The following is an 18,980-nucleotide window of genomic DNA, read 5'->3' on the forward strand; positions in this document are numbered from 1 at the left end:
CCGCGCGCGCCCGCCGCGCCGCCCGCCCGCCGACATGTCGCCGCCGCTCTTCAGCCTGCCCGAGGCGCGGCTCCGCTTCACGGTGAGCCTCCCCCGCCTCCCTCCGGCCTTCGCTCCATTCCTGCCGCTCGGGCCGGGCTACGGGACGCGGCTGTGCCTCGGCGCCCCCGGGCCCGCGGCCCGGCCGCTCCCTGATGGAGCTGGGCGCGGCCGAGGTGCGGCGGCGCGGGGCGGCAGCGAGGGCGGGCTGCACGCCCGCTCGGCCGGGGCCGGGGGACCAGTCACCAGGGTAGCGGAATTAATGTGAAAGACAAAGTGTAGCGTGCCTCCTGCAGCAAAACGTCCGGGCGTACTGCGTTTGCTGCCTCTGCTGAAGGATGCCTTTCCTGTCCCAGAGCTGGGGGCTCCGTGTGTTCCCAGGCCTCTGGATCCCGGCGTTTGCCAGCCAGGTTGTCAGACAAGAGGATGGGATTTGCACTGAAGTGCTCGAGGCACAAGCACTCGATTCATTAGACCGAATTTGTAACAGGAAGTCGTAATTTTTAGACCATCTTCTTAGCAGGAGTCGTGTGCTTTTAAACATCTTCATAAACGCAGGACTTGCAGGGATCCTATGCAAGTTTGAAGGTGATAGAAAATTGGGAGGAGTTACTAACTCCCTTGAAGACAGCGAGAGGCTTTCAGGCACACGATGCGATTCTTGGGGCTGTCTGTGCAGAGCCAGGAGTTGGACTTGATAATCCTTGTGGGTCCCATCTGACTCAGAATATTCTCTGATCTGTGTCCCAAACCACCATAACCACCTGAAGCTGTGAGTGTAGCACGTGAGACAATGATGGATACAGTGTTGGTGTTTGCACTACACTGTTACCCCAGGTTTGAGGTGTGATGCTCTGTAGCTCACGTGCTTAATTTCCCATGTACTTGTTATTTGCCCTTCCTATTACAAAGCTCTCTCTGTAAACTAACACAAGGTGTGTGGCAGAAGGATTCCTTAGTATTTCTGCCCACTGTCAGATGAAGGAGGAAGATGCTTTAAGTTTTGTGCTTTCCTTAGCTTTTCTTTCTTTGCATTTTGGTAGACATCCACCAGAGAGGCTCTGATTAACAAAAGCATCAAGCCATTGTTGAATGCATTTAACCAGGTTCCTGGAAGGTAAGTAAAGGCCACTTGATTTTTTAAAAAGTACCTATTTAGATCAGTTTTAGTAATCTTGTGCCTGAGGGTTGTTACTAACTATGGTGGAATGTTTTCTTTTGCAGTGAAAATGAAAAGAAGTGTACCTTGGATCAAGTTTTTAGAGTTGTTGTAGAAGAAGAAATAGTAAGTATTTTAAACTGCTGAAGCTTATCTCTTCTTCAGCCTCAAATTTCTATTAGCGGGCTCGTGTATTAATGTAATAACAATTTACTTTAGTGTGAGAAAACACTTTATTAAAAACAAGAGCTATGTAATGGTGAGGTAATTGAGATGAAATACAGATGATTCAAGGAGATTGGTAGAATCTTGTATTTTACAGACATCACACTATGGTGAGAGCTGTTTGAGCCTTTTCTAGCAGTTCTTTGTAATGCTTATGAAAGTCTGCTACATCTTAAAATTCTAATTCATAAACATGCATCGTTCAGTAATTGTTCTTTAAGAGTGGGTGGAAAGGGTAGGTTTGGAGTAGATGTCAGAAAGAAATTCTTCACTGTGAGGGTGGTGAGGCACTGGAACAAGTTGTCCCAAAATGTTCTGGATGCTCCATCCAATGTGGAAGTGATCAAGGTCAGGTTGGATGGGGCTTTCAGCAACCTGGGCTAGTGAAAGGTGTCTCTGCCCCTGGCAGCGGGGTTTGAGCACTGAGATATTTTGCCCTCCTCAAATCAAAATTCTTTTGTGGTATGTTACTAATATGTAACAAAGCTGCCTTGTCAGCTGAAAAGAATGATAAAAGGAGTCAAATAATGTATGATCAAGTAATATTCAAATGAAGTCTGAATGTGGGATACTAATTTTCAGAAGTAAATGACTGTACATTTGGGTCTTTAGTGGGTGGAAGCAGTCAGGAAAGGTTTAATTTTCAATAAAAATTCAACTGCAGTTAACTGATAGGTCAGATTTCATAGATTGTTTTGAAAAGTTGAATTTCAGCATTTGTTTTAAATATGCCTACTTGGAAACAAGAATTTTACTTTTGTTAGGTACATTATGGTTAGTTTGGAGAATTTCAACACTGTTTTCTTTGTTTAGATAAACAAAGCTCCATGTGAGAATCTCCTGGCAATTATTTCTCTTGCTATTAATGGAGTCACAGAAGGTGAGCATTTCTCTTTCAAATCTATTGGCAGTTTCAAAGACCATTTAGGGAAATTTTAAAATCTTGATTTCTGTAAATCATCTGCTGTGATTACATTTGGTGATATATAGCTCTTATGTTAGTGGTTAAGCTTGGATTTGTTTCAGAAGAGAAATTAAGTATAATATAATTAAATTTGGTTATATATGTGACATTTATGTTGGAAAATTTTTGTTTGTTTGTTTGTTAATAAAAAAAGATGAATGGGTTTGGTTGCAGCATGATTAGCAGTTTCTTTGTCCAGCACTCTAAAATGATTAGAAGTTTCCCATCATAATTTTAAAGATGAGACCACTGAGGCAGAGAGGTAAAATGACTTGGCAGAGGCAGAAATAACATCTCCTGGGTATCTGTGCTCATCTCCTGTCAGTATATGGCTGGTTTTTACATATTTAAATCTGTTTTAATGACAGCTTGTGTCAGACATCAGTGTGCTGTTCTCCTCTGAAATGGCTTTTGCTCTCTTCCTTTTCTTTATTTGTTCACATTATTCATCAAAAATTGTTTGTTTTAGTAAGTACAGATTACAAGCTGTATGTTTTGTGAGCTGTAGAATAACAAGAACTGTGCTTTGAGGAAAGCAGTCACTGCCTACAGAGCATGGGTGGATGGACTTGGAGCTCTGTTTTAGTGGTTCTTGAAAAGGTTCACAGGCTTCATGGATGTGTGTAGTGGGACTAACTATGAATATAGAAGTCTGAAAGAGTTTACTTTCAGTCTGCAAAAAGATAGAACGTTGTTTCAGATTTTTGAGGTCATTTTATGTTTTATGTTAATGCAAAGTTTTTGCAAATCTCTTTTGGGTATGTGTATAAATAGCTTTAATGAAAGTTCACATTTTAGCCCAAGTTTTCTGTTAGGATTTGTAGGAGCTCAGAAGAATTTCTTTCTTCTACTTTTTTTCATAAAATGTCCCTCAAGTGTAATGCATCTCTTTGTTTTGTATTTCAGTTCAAATTTGTTAAATAAAAAATTCCCTGTTCCTCATAGGTATCTGCACTGCATCAACTCCTTTTGTGCTTTTGGGGGATGTTCTGGATTGCCTCCCTTTGGATCAGTGTGACAAAATTTTCACTTTTGTGGAGAAAAATGTTGCTACGTGGAAATCGGTGGGTATTTTTGCAAAATGTTGTACTGTTTGGCCAAAGCTTTTATCTACAAGAACCATTTTAATGAACAGAATTTAACTGTGTTTGTGGCTGGCACATAAGAGTCAGGAACTCCAGGGATAGCACCTGAACAGCTTTCTACTGTCTCAGTGTTTTCCTAATCTGGATTTTCTGACTAGAACCTCCTCCCATAGTCACTCAGGCAGGTTTGTTCCAGATAATATTATAGGCCCTGATATATTCACAAGCTGTTGTTTATTGTCAATTCAAGTATCTACCAATTTCTTCTTCCATATCATCAGTATTGTGAACACACTACATCTTTTGTGTGTGCTCCTTGCTTATTTGTATAAATCACACATGGAGTTATAAAGGAAATGAGTGTAAAAATTAGTGCACTCCAAGAAAAAGCAAAGTGAATGGTGTTCTTACAGTTCATTGTCACACATGGTTTTTCTTCAGGAAGGCTGGATGTAAATGTGCTACATGCTTTCTTGGAATTTGTGGGATTTGCCTTTTTGTGAAACCTGCCTGTTATGCAAGAGAATACTCAAATTTAGAGTTATCTGTAGGAGTGACTCATACTTACTCATATCTTGTGATTGGATTAAATATGCTCAAGAAGGTTTTATGATCTCTTAATGTTCTAAATACCTTTACTCTGTTTCAGAACACATTTTACTCTGCAGGGAAAAATTACTTGTTGCGCATGTGCAATGGTGAGTGGTAGTTTTTCAGGGAGGGGGGAACAGTATTGAAGAACTTCCTATCTCAGCAAATGAAAACTAGCATAATAATTTTATTTTAATTAATGTGTTCAGTAAGTAATAAAAGTTGCATCACTCTGAACAGATATGTATTCTTGCTTTTAATGTAAAAGTCATTCAGGCCTCAGGGAACTCTCTTCATCAGTGGATTTCATTATAAAAGAATATAATTCCTCAGCAATGACAACACCTGTATCCAAGGCTATATTTGAGTAGGATTCATTCAAATTTGTTTTTTTATTGGGGTTGAAGGTGTTAGGAGAATTGGCAGAATGCATTTGGAAGAAATATGTATGGTCAGAGAGAGTCGCTGGCATTCAAATGTACAGTTATGAGCTTCCTTTCATTAGCTCTGTAGGTCATGTAATTAGCAAGTCTTGGATTCTGTTACATGAGGAATGAAAAGAGGGATAAATACTAATATCCTTTACTTTTTACAATATTTAGATCTCCTAAGAAGATTATCTAAGTCACAAAACACAGTTTTTTGTGGAAGAATTCAGCTGTTCTTGGCAAGGTTATTTCCACTTTCAGAAAAGTCAGGTGAGATTTTTTGCATTTCATCACACTTAACATTGAGATTAAACAAGATGAACCTTTAAAGTCTATGATGGTTGCAGACCAAATCCAGTTGGACCAAGTCAATTTGCCACTTGCATCCTAGTTCTTGCATCTGTCTGTGATGTTGTGACTTTTATTTGCTTTGATTTCAAATGTAAGTCTTGAATGCTCTGGGAATTGAATATCAGTATTTCATAAACAGACTTGGGAACCTCACAGCTTTTAAGACTTTCTCTTTGTTTTTCACAGGGCTTAACCTACAGAGTCAGTTTAACCTGGAAAATGTCACTGTTTTCAATACCAATGAACATGAGAGCACTCTGGGACAGAAGGTGAAAATTCCTATGTCATTTTTCACTGATTCTGCAGTAAATGTGTAAGATTGTTTGCACAAAAAGTGTTTGAGACTGTAGGTTCATCATTTGGTTGTCCCTCTGCCAGACCAAGCTGTTGTTTTGGGATTAGGCATGTTAACCTGGGACATTAAACTGTGCACTCTGAGGGGGAGAAAGATGGGTTTGATTGTGAGGAACGAGCACTGTCGCATACTGTGCAAAATTTTCCCTACAAGTATGCAGAGGACAAAGCTGTCTCTTCAGCTTTTTTCAGAAGTGAGGCTACCATTGCATTAAGACAGAAATTTGTTGCACATATTACAGTTATAATACTTCAGAGGTCTTTTGAGTTACCAGCTTAAGTTTTCTGATCTGATATGTAATTGTTTACAGTAAACAACACTGTGAGAGCTCTGTGCAAACTGTAGTGGCATTTGTATAACTCTTAAATAATTTTTTCCTATTTAGCACACTGAGGAGAAGGAAGAAGGAATGGACGTGGAAGAAGGTGAAATGGGAGATGATGAAGCACCAACAAGTTGGTGAGCTGACAGAAATTTAAAAGCTGAAGCAAAGCTTTATAAAGTGAAAGGAATAAAAGCTGTTTGGGAGGTATCTTCAAATGTTGTGGTCCAAATTCTCCTCATGTTCTGCCCTCTGAAGATTAGATATATCTAATCAGTGAAGACTCCTGGAAGTGTCTTAATTGTTTAAGTTGCCTTAAAGACAGAAATGTACAAATCTGAAAAAGTTGTATACCCTGGCTGAGAACCACTCTGGTTTTGACAGTTTTACAAATTCACTTCACAGCTTTTTTTCTCCTTAAGCATATACTCAAAATCCCTGAATACATCTTATCACAAGTTTTGTGTTCCCCTTCATGCCACAGATAATGAAAAAGTCCTAAGATCCCTTTTGTGTACTATTTTTGCTTTTATGGTGAGAAAGTAACAATAGATTGAATGGAAAACTCTTACAAGGACAAATTTTGAGTTACAGATTGCTCTGTGATGGTTCACTACTGACTAACTAATTTATTTCCAAAGTGAATAATGTTTTCTGGGGTTATACATTCCTGAGTGAACTTGCATATAATATATTGCTTTTCAATAGTTTTTTTTTTTTTCATTATTTCTTCCACAGTTCCATTCCAATAGATTATAACCTGTATAGAAAATTCTGGTCACTTCAAGATTATTTTAGAAATCCTGTGCAGTGCTATGAGAAGGTATCATGGAAGACATTTCTTAAGGTAATCTGAGCTCATGCTTTCAACCATTCAGCCTAAGTAAAGGTCATTGTTTGCACAAGTAGCAGTGACAGTATAAACATGGAACAGTTCAAAGGCTCAGGTTGCTGGAAAATGATGAGGAAATGCATTTTTTTTTTTCTGAAGTGAGCCTTTTTCAGTAAATGAATATACTGTGTTAAAATGTACGGTAATCCTCTTAATGTATGTCAGTATCAGAAATACTTCATATGTTGCAGCAGTGCCAGAAGTACCTTTTTGTGGTTTGTCAGCTGCAAAAAGTGGAAGTTGTCGGTTTGGGTGGGTTTTTTTACCCCGAGAAGATAAATAGCTCTCTAGTCCCGTTGTTTTTGAGTAGTCATATTGATGCTAGTGGGATCCTAAAGATTACTGGCTTCTAACAAAGCAAATCTCTTTGTAGAAGCAATGACTTGAATGTCCCCTTCAGCCAGCTGTTTCAGTTTTGCTTAGTATGAATATTGATGAGGATTTATTGCTAAGGTATTGCTTCTTCAAAATTTGTCACTCAGCATTTCTTTAATTCAGAGAAGCTTAGTTATTTTTTTAATCTTGATTCTCTGTGTTCTGGTAATAAGAGGTGACATCTGCTCAGTCATCCTAATATAAATCTAATTTATGACATGTACTAGTGAGGTAAAAAAAAAACTACGAAAAACCACCACAGGTGCAGTTCAGAAACTGATCAAAGCCAGACTTAAGTCTTTCAGATAATTTTTTTTACTGTATCACTGTCATCATGTGAACCTTTTCTCGACGTCTAAACAAAAAAGCACTGTTCACAACCCAAAATGCTGCTTCTCTTAGCATACTTTAAACATTCCATATGACTAAATGTTCTGACATGATAGTGCTTTCACTTCATTTGTAGTGTTCAGAGAGGTCCTACACATTGGTAACAAATGGGTTGTTTCAATGCGCTGATAGCAGATTTACCAAGTATTTTACTTGCTTGGCTTTAAGTCTACAAAGGTTCAGTATTGTTTTCATGTTTCATTCTGTTTTATAGTACTCAGAAGAAGTTTTGGCTGTTTTCAAAAGTTACAAGTTGGATGACACCCAGGCTTCCCGAAAAAAGCTGGAAGAATTAAAAACAGGAGGAGAACATGTATATTTTGCAAAGTTCCTAACTAGTGAAAAGGTATGTGGTTTCCCTTCCAAAATCCCAGGCTAATTGAGGTTGGAAGGAGCTTATGTCTGGTTTAGCCTCCCTGCTCAAAGCTCTCAGCTGGAGCAGTTGATCAGCACTATGTCCAGTTGAGACTTCACAGTTTCTCTGGATATCCCATTACACTGTTTGTCTCTTTTATTTAGATAATTTATTCTCTTCCATTTTCTATTTTATTTTTTGTGGGTTGCCTCTTAATAATGACTTGGGGGCTTCTGTTTCTGGTATAAAAGTCTTCAGTAACACTGCCATTTGTTTATTTGATTTCATTTCTAATGTTGCCTTTACAAAGTTAAAAGAGAGTAAATATTTAAAGATCTGTTGCCTTTTTATTGTTGTTTAGCTGATGGATTTACAGCTCAGTGACAGTAACTTCCGTCGTCACATCTTGTTGCAGTACCTAATACTATTTCAGTATCTAAAGGGACAAGTCAAATTTAAAAGGTAACGTGAAAATATTTTGTGTTTTGGGGGTGCAGAATTAGGAACTCGGAGGTAAACCAAAATATTTTAAAATAGTTTGCCTACTTACTCTGGACTTGTGGAACTTGGAACCTTGATTGGTAAATACAGGGTGTGGCTGAAGTTATTTTACAGCAGGAGAGCAGAGGTCTCATTCATTTTGCTGTTTCTCTGCCTGATTCTTTGCCCTCCCATGCTGTAGTGTTGGACTTGCTCAAATTTGTGCCATTTACTATACAGGCGAAAACACAATCTGCTCATCTTTGCAAAGTAAATTTTCCGCCAAGTTGGTGAGTTGTGGGGTCTCAGGGAAGTAGAGGCCATTAAAACTTGCTTACAGTGACTGCCAGCCATGGGAGGGAAGGAGACTCTCCTTGGCAGCACCTAGTTGTTAAGACCAGTGCAAGGTACTTGTGTGTGGCATCATTTTGAATCCATATCAACTCTGCAGTGTGGCATTGGTTGCTGATTTGTTTTTTCTTCCTGTACTGCAGTGTCTCACATGGCAAGAAATAGCAATGGTGATTGTTTATTTTATAAATTCATGAGATAGAGCCAAACCCCATCTGTTCCTAGTCTAACATTATTTTGTATAAACCCCCATCTTTCTCATTTCCTGTGCCCTGGGCCACATGTGCACCTAACAATTAGCATTCTTAACAAGGCAGCTGTCTCTCACCTGCTATATATTGCTTTTTATAAACAGCTCTCAAAGAGCTTTGTAAACTCTTTGAAACTTTGTAGGATCATTATCCTAATTCTGCAGATCATTTATTCAAGGCTGAGAAGGAATGGAATTCAGGTCTTCTGAATTCCAGTCCACTCCTTTTGAGGTGACAGTCATTTCAATGTCAATGCATTAAAATATTCATTATAAACAGTCACATATTGGTGGTCAAGGATGGCATGAGATACAAATGCTGTAGTGTAACACTTGGTGAGGTTTTTTGAGGTAAATCTTTTTATTGTGCCTATTTCCTGTGTTTTGCATCCAATATCAAGGGGTGATCTTGAATCGCTGAAATGGGCTTCCTATTGGGTTAATCTACACCTTGAAAGTATAGTCCCCAAGCACATCTAATTAGTGCCACAAGCTAATAAATGGTCAGTCCCTGGGATCAGAGCAGATCACATTCAAAGCATTTTCCTCAGATCCCCTCTAAGACCCCTCAGAAGGTATGTAGTATAGATTATGTGTCCTCAGCACACTTTCTGATGTGTTGATTTTTTTTTTCAATTGCAGTTCAAACTATGTTTTAACAGATGAACAGTCTCTTTGGATTGAAGATACTACAAAAGCAGTCTACCAGGTTGGTACAGTATCTACTCATAAAAATTACATGGAAGAATATTAAGCATGTAATATTGTATCAACCACCTTTGAAGCAGTAACCACCGTTTTCTCTGGAGTTTTTTTTGTACATGTTCTGCAACAGGTACAGTGCAAAAAGTTCACCTTTGTTTCTCCCATTCTTAGCTTCTTTCAGAAAATCCTCCAGATGGGGAAAGATTCTCAAAAATGGTAGAGGTGAGTATTTTGATGCCTGCCTTGAACAAAGTCTATATAGAACACAAAAAAAGCAGTTTCAGCTTAAACTAGCCTTTGGGACACACCTGCTACATCTGAGAAAACTTTTACCTCATTCTAGTAAAAAATGGTCTTATAATGTCTTTTTATTTGGTAGTCATGTTTTATCCCATATTTTCATTACTTTTTTCTTCCTTCTCTGGGGGAGAAACAAAGATATATGCCTGTATGTACATGTGTACATACAGGACGATGGGTTAGTGGAAAGCAAAAAATATTTAAAGGTTTTGCAGATAGAAATCCTGTGCCCAAAGACATGGAAATGAAATACAAGTGAAATAAATTAAAATCCAATAAGTTGTCTTTTTGCTTTTCCTTTTTTCCTTTACTTTGACCGCATCTAATTTTTTGTCTAGACCAGGAGAAATAAAGCTTTTCCCACAATTTTTGAAGAGGGGAGTTAAACTGTTTTTGAATAAATTAAACCAGCTGCCTAAGATTATCCTGATGATCTTCAGGATTGTTCTAGGTTGTGTGTTTCAGTTACTCAGTTTTCCCCTTAATTTTAATAGCTCCATTTAAAACTTTGAGGTCAACTCTGAAAGTGCTTATGACCCTAATAATGTGCAATATTTCCTGTCTTTCTACAGCATATATTAAATACTGAAGAAAACTGGAACTCATGGAAAAATGAGGGCTGCCCAAGCTTTGTGAAAGAAAGGTAACTGTGTTATGAAACAGAAGCTTTCTGCTGCTTGTTTGAAGTGGTAGTTCCATTTCAGAATCTGGTACCCATGGTGTATGTGAGCATTAACCACTCACACAACTTGGAGATGCGTACAGTTGCCTGTTCCTTACAGTGAGTGCAGGCTCTTAGATTTCTGCCAAAAGTCATAAGGCTTGCAGTGTGTCAGGGAAGAGATGGTTATGGGTGTGTATGTTCTCAAGAGAGCATTCTTTGACTCAGGGCAATGTTTTGTGGTACGGAGGATCCAGTGGTCCAGGAGACTGGAGCAGGTTTTCTCGCCTCCTGCTTTCAGCAGACCCTGGGACGTGGTTAGTGCCTGACTTTTCCATATATCCCTTTGGACTACCTCTAGTGAAGCCTCTGGCATTATGGCTTTCGCAGGGCAGCATACCTAGAGTTGGTGTAACAATTCTCTTGCAACTTACTTATATTAGTTTGCCACTTGATGGTGATCACTTACCTTAAAGAAAATGACAGTTAGATGGCTTTCACCACTGAAAGTTTCCTGTGTTACTAACTTGAACTTTAACTCCATTTGTCTACCTGACTATTTTGAGAGGATGACCAAACATCCACCCTTCTTCATTTTACACACAGACTGTGGCCTCTTTGTGGTAAGGAGCATCTGGGTCATTATATCTTTGGAGATTCTCTTCTATTGGAGAGATGATGTGCAGCCACCTCTTCAGGACTTAAGCTGTTTGTAAATAAAAGGGAGGAGGGCTGTTAGAATAGAGAAATTACTGTTGCAGTGGGATTGTGGGGAAGTAGAAGTATAAAATTTGACTTTTATAAATATTGTCTCCTTTAGATCTCATCCAGAGTTTCAGCTTGGGTAGGTCTTGTCCTAATCTCGGTGCTCTGGAATCTCCATTTTCTAATCCCATGAAATCAGGTGCAGCTGGGGAAAGAGATCTTGCAACCCTGATCCCAGCAGCAGGGTAGATCATATCCTGCTGACACAATTGTGATTTACTTCCTTCTCTTTAGTGGGACTCTGGTAGACCTTTACATTTTTGAGTGAACTAATTTTGGTGACTGGCAGAATCCTTTATCTCTACTTTGCCTTCTCTCTCCTTTTCCCCACTGCCTTCTTCCACACTTAGACTCACTGTCCCTTAGTCCTTTCATTATGATTTAACTTGGCACCATCTCAAGGTGAAAGGTGAAGGGGAAGTAGCTTTTTTTTGTTCTTGAGGTATTACTGATTTGACACTAAAGAGCAGATTTATTTTTTTTTTCTTTAGACCTCCTGATTCTAAGCCAATGAGACCTGTGAGGAAGAGGCCAGCTCCAGAGGACTTCTTAGGAAAAGGATCAAACAAAAAAATCCTTATGGGAAAGTATGTTGGGTTCTCTTTCCTTTACAGAATTTCTGGGTTTGGGTTGGTTAGTTGGTTTGGAGGGGTTTTGTGTTTGGGGTTTTTTTCCCCCAGTTTTTTCTGTACAGCAGTTTTCAAGCATCCTTTAATTGGAACTGCTAAAGGGTATATCATTCTTTTAAAACTTGCAGTAGGCTTTTTGCCCTTATAAACTATCTTTTACAGATCTCTTTAAAACAATCCATAAGTGTGACATGGTAGAATGATGAACATAAACAATGTGTGTTTATGCTTTTCAGTGAGGAACTGACCCGCCTTTGGAATTTATGTCCTGATAACATGGAAGCCTGTAAATCTGAGAGTAGGTAGGTAGAAAACAAGTGTGTCATTGGCTAAAGCTAACTAACCAGTACTCTAATTAGAGAACTGCAAAATTGGCATAAGGAAGATGTACAAGATGATCTTAGGGGGTGTGCATTTCACACCTTGAGGGAAGGTGATTGTATGAATCTTTGCCTTGAGATCGCTTTACAGTTTTCCTCACTTCTTTGAGTAATTTTCATTGCTTACTAAAGTAAAATCTAAGCTGAAAACCAGATGAAAACTCCCCTTTTGTAGAACATGATTGTATAATTAATTACCTTATGTAATGAAGGAAGATTGCCAAGTCTGGCTCTGATGAAGTTAGCATGCTACTTGGCTATGATTTTCAAGCAGGCCTGCACTTTAAACAATGCTAGATAAGAGGAAATTGGCTACCAGGCATTGTTCCAGCACATACTGTGTCTGTTTGTGGGGCAGATGCAGAAAAATGCAATTATTGGTTGTCCCTTATGCTTGCACAATTGTAGGAAATGCTTAAAATGTACTCTGCTACACAACTTTCTTTCTTACAGATACTAAAATCCCTTTAACTGTGCAGACATGATACAGAGTAAGAAAATATGGGGAAGAAATGGGACAGTTCCCAAAGAGAACTTTGCTAGAAGTGGCTGTAAAGTCTGGTTTTCTGGGGAGAGATGCTAGTTGTGCAGATATCCTGGGTGGAGGAATTGCTTTTCTAGAGGTTCAGAGCTTTGCAGAGGAAATGCCTTCCTTTCTTGTGAGGCTGGGAACTACAGGAAGACCTTTGACATGATACTTGCCTTTACTAGACCAAGGGATTAAAGTGGAGTTGTGTTTGAGAACAAAGCTTTTGGTTCCATGTGTGTGATTGTATTGTGCTGCAATATCTTTAAATAAAAATAAAATAAACAAAACCCTTAACAAATAGAGATAAACAAAGAAAATGCATGCCATGGTAAATAGGAAATAGATCCCACGGTATCTGGATTCAGTTGCAAGTTTTTGTTACGGGCTTTGTGACCATACGTGGTCAAGTGAGTGTAGCTTTTTGCTTTGGTTCTTCACATCTCCATTCCAATGGGTTAATACTTCAATACTTCCTCTGCTGTCCTCTTTTTAGATGGCTGTTCTGGGGATAATATGGCAGGGCTCAAATGGGTTTTCAAGGAGCTGTCTTTTTTCCAGTAGTCAGTGATGATGCATGGGGCACTGCTGCCCTGGGCAAAATGCCTTTTTGAAAACAAAACTGAAGTGAATTTATTATAGACCAGTGTGCTTCACCCCCTGCTCTAGTGTTTTACTAGAATCCCTTGCAGAAGCAGGTGTGTCTCTGTCAGCATTAGGTAGGAGAAATGCAGATCACTGCGAGCTTGCTTTGCACCACTGAGAGTCTTGGCTCTCAGTAACCTCCAGCTCTCACGCAATCTGTGTTTTTTGGGTAGAGTCTTCTCAGCAGCAAACCATCCTGATGGTGTGAAATTTCATTTGTGTTGTTTTTAGGTCAGGGTTCCTTTTGTGCTGCTTTGAGTACCTGTCAGAACCAACCACAAAGTGGTTCCAAGAGCAGATGGAACTGAGGTGGGGGGTAGCAGGGACAGCCATGTTTTGACACTGTCAAATGGCACAAAACTAGCAACCATTTTAGACTTCTGAGTGCTTGTGAGCTGTGCAAATGCTGTTGACAGATGTTGATGCCACCTCTTGGTATGGCAGGAGGTTTAAATGTGTATAATAGGCAGGCAACTTATGGCACACTCTAGTGGTTATGCAATAAATAATTTTAGAGCAACATGTATCATTGCTTATTTAAAATTGTTAAATTTGAGTGGGTTGGTTTGGAGTTTGTTTTTTTCTCTTCAGTGGATGAGCTTGAGATGTGTCTGAAGAGACAAAGACTATCTATTTTAGAGAAATTGGTGAAGCATATTAAGCTTCTTTTTTGATTTTTTTTTTCTTTAGGGAATATATGCCAACACTGGAGGAATTTTTTGAGGAAGCTATTGAACAAGCAGACCCTGAAAATATGGTTGAAAATAAGTATAAGTATGTCCATCTCTGCTGTGTTTCACTTGATTTTAATGTTTCATGTTTGGATTTTTAAAGAAAACAGACTGTTCTCAGCATTACTAGTATCTGTGTAGGACTCCAGAAATGTACAAAAACTGTTTAAATTTGAACAGAATTGTATTACTAAATTTTTCAAATATTTCTCTGTGTTTTTATAGATGCCAGACTTTACCAATCAAACTTGTGTTTTGTTGTAGGGCTGTGAACAATTCCAACTATGGCTGGAGAGCACTGAGACTTCTGGCACGCAGAAGTCCCCACTTCTTCCAGCCAACAAACCAACAATTCAAGAGTTTACCTGAATATCTAGAAAACATGGTAATCAAATTAGCCAAGGAGCTGCCTGTAAGTAATATTATCTTATAATAATAAATGCTGAATTCATTCACTTTTTGCTTGTCCCTCTGCAGTCCATTTGGTACATGGGGACAGAAGGGGCAAAAAAAAAAAAAAAAAAGCCAGGAAAAAAGTTTGTGCTCTAAAGTAAAAATTACAAATCAAATTAGTCTAATCTCTGAAGATCCCAGTAACAATAAACTGAGTAACATTGATCAACCTAGTATCTGTTGAGCCCTGCCTTGTACTCTGTGAAAGAAAACAGTTAGGCAGGGGTATATATCTATATGTATGTGTGTGTGAATATACACACACACACACACACACACACACACACACACACACATATATATATATATATATATATATATATATATGATCCCAGCTGCTTGGGTTCCATTTTGCAGTGCAGACCAATTTTATGGAAAGTATAAGCCAGAATAATGGCTCATGCATATACAGGGATGACAGGGAAAGAGGCAGCATGTGCAGTTGAAGGTGCTGTGCTGTTACCAGAGCTTTACAGCAAGGATTGCCAGAGTTCTTCTATCAGCTCCCTGACTTCTAAAATATGCAAAACAAGAATAAACCCTGTGGAGCTGTAAAATTAAGGCTTGGTCAACAGTACAAATTTGAGTCTGGGAAGAGCCTTTCAGATGGCTTTATGCACAGTGACAAAAGAGACTGCCAGTGAGGAAGGGGCTCTTTCTACGCCTCTGCAGTAGCACACAACCCAGCAATGTCTTGCAGATATAAGCCCCTGCTTCTCTACTGAGACCTTCCTTTTGTGTAATGGGAGGTCTAAAGGTTGAAGTTTAATACATGGTTGTGTTGTTTGTCCAGCCATTAGAGTTTAGAAAAAATGTGAGGATTTGAATTTGTTGAATGTATTAAGGTATGGCTGTATGCAATATTCCTGATGGTACTACTGTCATGTGCCAGATGCTATGGCAAGAAAGAACTGTGTACCTAAGGCCTGTGGCTAAAATGCAGAAAAAGATGAAACCTTTTAGCTGATCAATAGCTAAATGAGGGAGTGAAAAGTTTGTTGTTTGTGTATTTGTTTGCCACCTTCCAGAAGTCTAAAAGTACATACACTTTGGGGAATTCTCAAGTGTGGAATAAAATTAGTGAATAACAATAATAATGATCTTCTTAAAAAATGTTCATCAGTAGTGATCTTAAATTTGGTTGGCTAGGGTTTTAAGCAAGTGATTAAAGGTCACTATGGAATGCTTGTTGTTAATATTAAAAGGAATCCTATAGTGTCAGTGGATGCTTTTATGCTTTTATGAGGTTTAGTTAGTAATATGTTTTATTAGAACTTACTGGTGGTGTTTAGGAGACTCTGGGGGATTTTTAATTCTCATGTGGGATTGTGTCAGGCTTTCCATTCTAACACACATTCCAGAGACAAGTACAGGGCTGTAGAATTTCTTTTTAAACACAAAATTCATCCAGTGATGTTTAGTTCTTTCATTGTAGCCTCCTTCTGAAGAAATAAAAACAGGTGAAGATGACGATGAGGAAGATAATGATGCTTTATTAAAGGAAAACAATGAAAGTAAGATTTGCATATTCTCCATCTTTTCAGTATTTTTTCTTGATGTGTGTTGCAAAATCTGTATTTTAACACAGTTTCCACTGAGGGCCATCAGTCCTGCTTACCCCAGTGCATTCACACCAAAAAGTGCAGCCTTTTGGGACATGGGGCACCAGGAGCAGCCTCCCAGTGTCCTGGCCTGCAATGCTGAAATCATCCAACCTGTTGGATTAGCACTTTCACTAGGAGTCTCTTTCACCTTTTCTGCTATGTGGTCTATGTTGGCAGTGTCTCTAGGTGTTCATGGCTGAAATGTCAGCTGTGTAAAAGCCTGTGTGAGTGCTCCTCACCCACTTTGCTGTTCTCTCTGCCCTTTAAGCACTGGGATAGCTCCTCCTGGGGTGGTAGTTGTTGGATTTTCTAAAGTGGACATATTCCAACTCTGAGATCTTTACTTCCTCTTCATTTAAAATACCTTATAGGCAACAGTTTCTCTGGGAGAAGAGCAACCTTCCTGACAAACATCATCTCACTCATTTTTCTCCACAATCCATGTCTGTTTGTCTCTTGTCTTAAATCTTGGCATGTACTTCTTCTAGGTGTCCTTCCCCATCTCCTTTGTCTGTGAATCTGCCCTCTTCCATCCTCATTTGTGCCTTCATCTCACAGCACCTTTTCCTATTTGCGTGTTGTAACGCTGTGTGCCAGCTCCTGGATCCAGCATGGACAGATGGGATATGCAGGCCATGGAAGCCAAACCCTGGGTACCTCTGGCAGCTTTGTTGCAAGCTTTTTTCTGTTAGTGGAAAGCCACCTGTGGGCCTCTGTGAATCTCTCTCATATTGCCCTTTTCCATCCAGCACTTGACCTTCTCTGTAGTCTGCTTTGCAATAATAGAGAAGTTCTTTCCTCTTCAGCTTAATGCTAATTCACACAGCCTTTGTGGTATCACTGTGTGGGATTTACATCTTTCTTTAAATCTTGTCTTAGAGCAACGCTGGCAGAGCCATGGTCTGCTGGCAGAGCCATGGTCTTAGATATAAGGAAAGTGATCTGAGGGCTTTTATTGTTTTGTTGTTCTGCATCCTGTGTCCTTTCCCTCAATATGACCTTAGTTCAGATAAATGAGTGATTCATACAATTATAATGAAATACATTTTATTAAAAATGGGAATATGATTAATTTTTCTATGTAATTCAATCTTTGGTGTTTCTTTCTTTAAAATTGTGAAATAAACACGTGTGGTAAGCCATAGATAAGCTATGAATGTACAAACCCATCTGTAATCACTACAGCACTTCTTAGCAGAGCCTAGTGTTCCATGGCTTTTATGTCAATGCCAGAACAACAGAAAATTCCTTAAAGTACTAACTACACGTGAAATTTACTGTCACAACCCTGTTGCCAATAGGAACATGAGAAAAAATGGAATTAAACTGGATTTGTTTGTTTGGGTTTGTTTACCTGGGTTGACTTTGAGTGAAGTGACTAAAAATTTCTAAATGTTAAAGATAATTCTGTATTTTAATGTTATAATTGACTTGTGTTGAAAACTGTAGTCTGCCTGTCAAAATCCTTGTTTTCATTTGGAGGAGGCAGTTTTGATGTATTTAAGACTTCGGCACTTCTCTCAGTATAATAGGAGGTAACATAAAAAGCAAGATTTTCCTTATTATGGGCATTAAGGGACATTGCTCTTGAAACCCAGGTAAACATCTGTAACAATCTGCTCTCGGAGCTCGAGTAGGTTTGGAAAGCTGCAGGAAATGTGTGGGTCAGTCTGTCAGTAAATAAACAGATTTAAAATGGGGTGGATAGGGAAAGATTGATTTGCAGTGTCTGGAGATGTTCCCTGTGTCTCACTGATTCCTTCTCTGTTTTCTCCAGGTCCAGAGGTGCAACGGGACAAAGCCATGACGGGCGAGCAGATCGAGTCCTTTGCAAACAGGCTGGGGGAGCAGTGGAAGGCCTTGGCCCCCTACTTGGAGATGAAGGAATCTGATATCCGGCAGATCGAGCTGGACAGCGAGGACGTGAAGATGAGAGCGAAGCAGCTGCTGGTGGCCTGGCAGGATCAGGAGGGCACTCACGCCACCCCCGAGAACCTGATCACGGCGCTGACCAAAGCCGGGCTCGGGGACCTGGCCGAAAGCCTCACCAACGACACCGAAGGCAGCAGCTAACTCGCCTCAGATGCCAGCTGACTGACTTGGGGCTGGGGATGTTGGTAATTGTGACTCTTCTGGTGCTTGCCATTGATAATTGTTACTTTTGTTGCTAGGTAACAGATTTTTGATGGGTATTTTATGTTCAGTAAAGGATATAAAGCTTTTTAATATTAATGTTGGATTGTCCAGATTGTCAGAGAAAATGATTAGTCACCCTGGCCTGGAACTAGGAACTTTCATCTTTGGTGCTAGAACATGAAGGGGAGGATGGAGAGTCCTGGCAGCTTTTGGGGCAGGCTGTGGGACAGTTTGGCACCAGCAGAACTTGGGCTACTCCCGCTGGACAGAGAATTGGCAAGCTCATTCCTCACAGCAGGGAAGAACTGTGTGTGAAGGACTGTGTGTGATTCCTTTCTTTGGAGTCACCCTTTGGGGTGATGGAGCTGAGGACTATCAAAACTTACCTGGTAGAGGTAAAATAAGACAGTTGTGATGGTGCTCCAAGACACAGCACTGACTTCCAGGGAAGAAGTGCTGTCCTGCTCTCCCACTGAAACACAGGTTCAGTCACTGATCATGGGATTTCCATGCTGGTTTTTGTTAGTGATTATTTTTAGCTTCTCATTCTTTGGCTATGTAGGAACACCCCTGAGTACTGGTAAACAAATTATTTTGTCACAGGTTACTGTGAAGGTTTCATTTTAAGGCCATGGTTGTAGATGGGTACAGGCTGTTTTTCCCTCAAAATGGGAGAGATTTTTGTGGTGTTAAGTAGCAGCTGGCTACAATTTGTTCTGTGGCTAGTTTGAGTAGTTTCTGTCACTGAATTCTTCTCTGTATTTCTTCAGCTGTTCACTCATAGCTGTGAATTCCAGCATGATTAGCTACCATGTCAAAGCATGTCAAAGCGG

The 18,980-nt window shown here is 39.6% G+C and overlaps 1 protein-coding gene across 2 annotated transcripts; it reads left to right on the forward strand.

Moving 5' to 3' along the window:
- Window positions 1-24: 24 nt before the first annotated feature.
- On the forward strand, window positions 25-18,966 carry THOC1 (THO complex subunit 1). Of its 2 annotated transcripts, XM_021551577.3 has the most exons (22): window positions 25-82; window positions 1,083-1,156; window positions 1,264-1,324; window positions 2,237-2,303; window positions 3,333-3,451; window positions 4,122-4,170; window positions 4,666-4,761; window positions 5,029-5,111; window positions 5,583-5,656; window positions 6,258-6,366; window positions 7,391-7,522; window positions 7,893-7,993; window positions 9,255-9,321; window positions 9,489-9,539; window positions 10,190-10,260; window positions 11,099-11,122; window positions 11,535-11,630; window positions 11,909-11,974; window positions 13,914-13,997; window positions 14,219-14,366; window positions 15,843-15,921; window positions 17,789-18,239. In XM_021551577.3, exons 1-22 carry the CDS (start codon window positions 35-37, stop codon window positions 18,082-18,084), a joined length of 1,995 nt encoding a protein of 664 aa, XP_021407252.1. In that variant the 5' UTR covers window positions 25-34; the 3' UTR covers window positions 18,085-18,239. The 2 variants fall into 2 exon arrangements, with proteins under 2 accessions (XP_021407252.1, XP_021407253.1); XM_021551578.3 differs by lacking the exon at window positions 11,099-11,122 and having other exon boundaries at window positions 17,789-18,966.
- The last annotated feature ends 14 nt before the right edge of the window (window positions 18,967-18,980 follow it).

The sequence above is a fragment of the Lonchura striata genome, chromosome 2 (genome assembly GCF_050655825.1).
Source record: "Lonchura striata isolate lonStrDom1 chromosome 2, ASM5065582v1, whole genome shotgun sequence".
Lineage (NCBI taxonomy): Eukaryota > Metazoa > Chordata > Aves > Passeriformes > Estrildidae > Lonchura > Lonchura striata.

Bases quoted from the DNA above. Each gene is read 5' to 3' on its own strand.
- THOC1 (XM_021551577.3), top strand. From the start codon at position 35: ATGTCGCCGCCGCTCTTCAGCCTGCCCGAGGCGCGGCTCCGCTTCACG. The intron at 10,261-11,098 runs GTAACTGTGTTA...TGTCTCCTTTAG, and splicing joins CCAAGCTTTGTGAAAGAAAG to ATCTCATCCAGAGTTTCAGC. The intron at 11,123-11,534 runs GTAGGTCTTGTC...TTTTTTCTTTAG, and splicing joins CATCCAGAGTTTCAGCTTGG to ACCTCCTGATTCTAAGCCAA.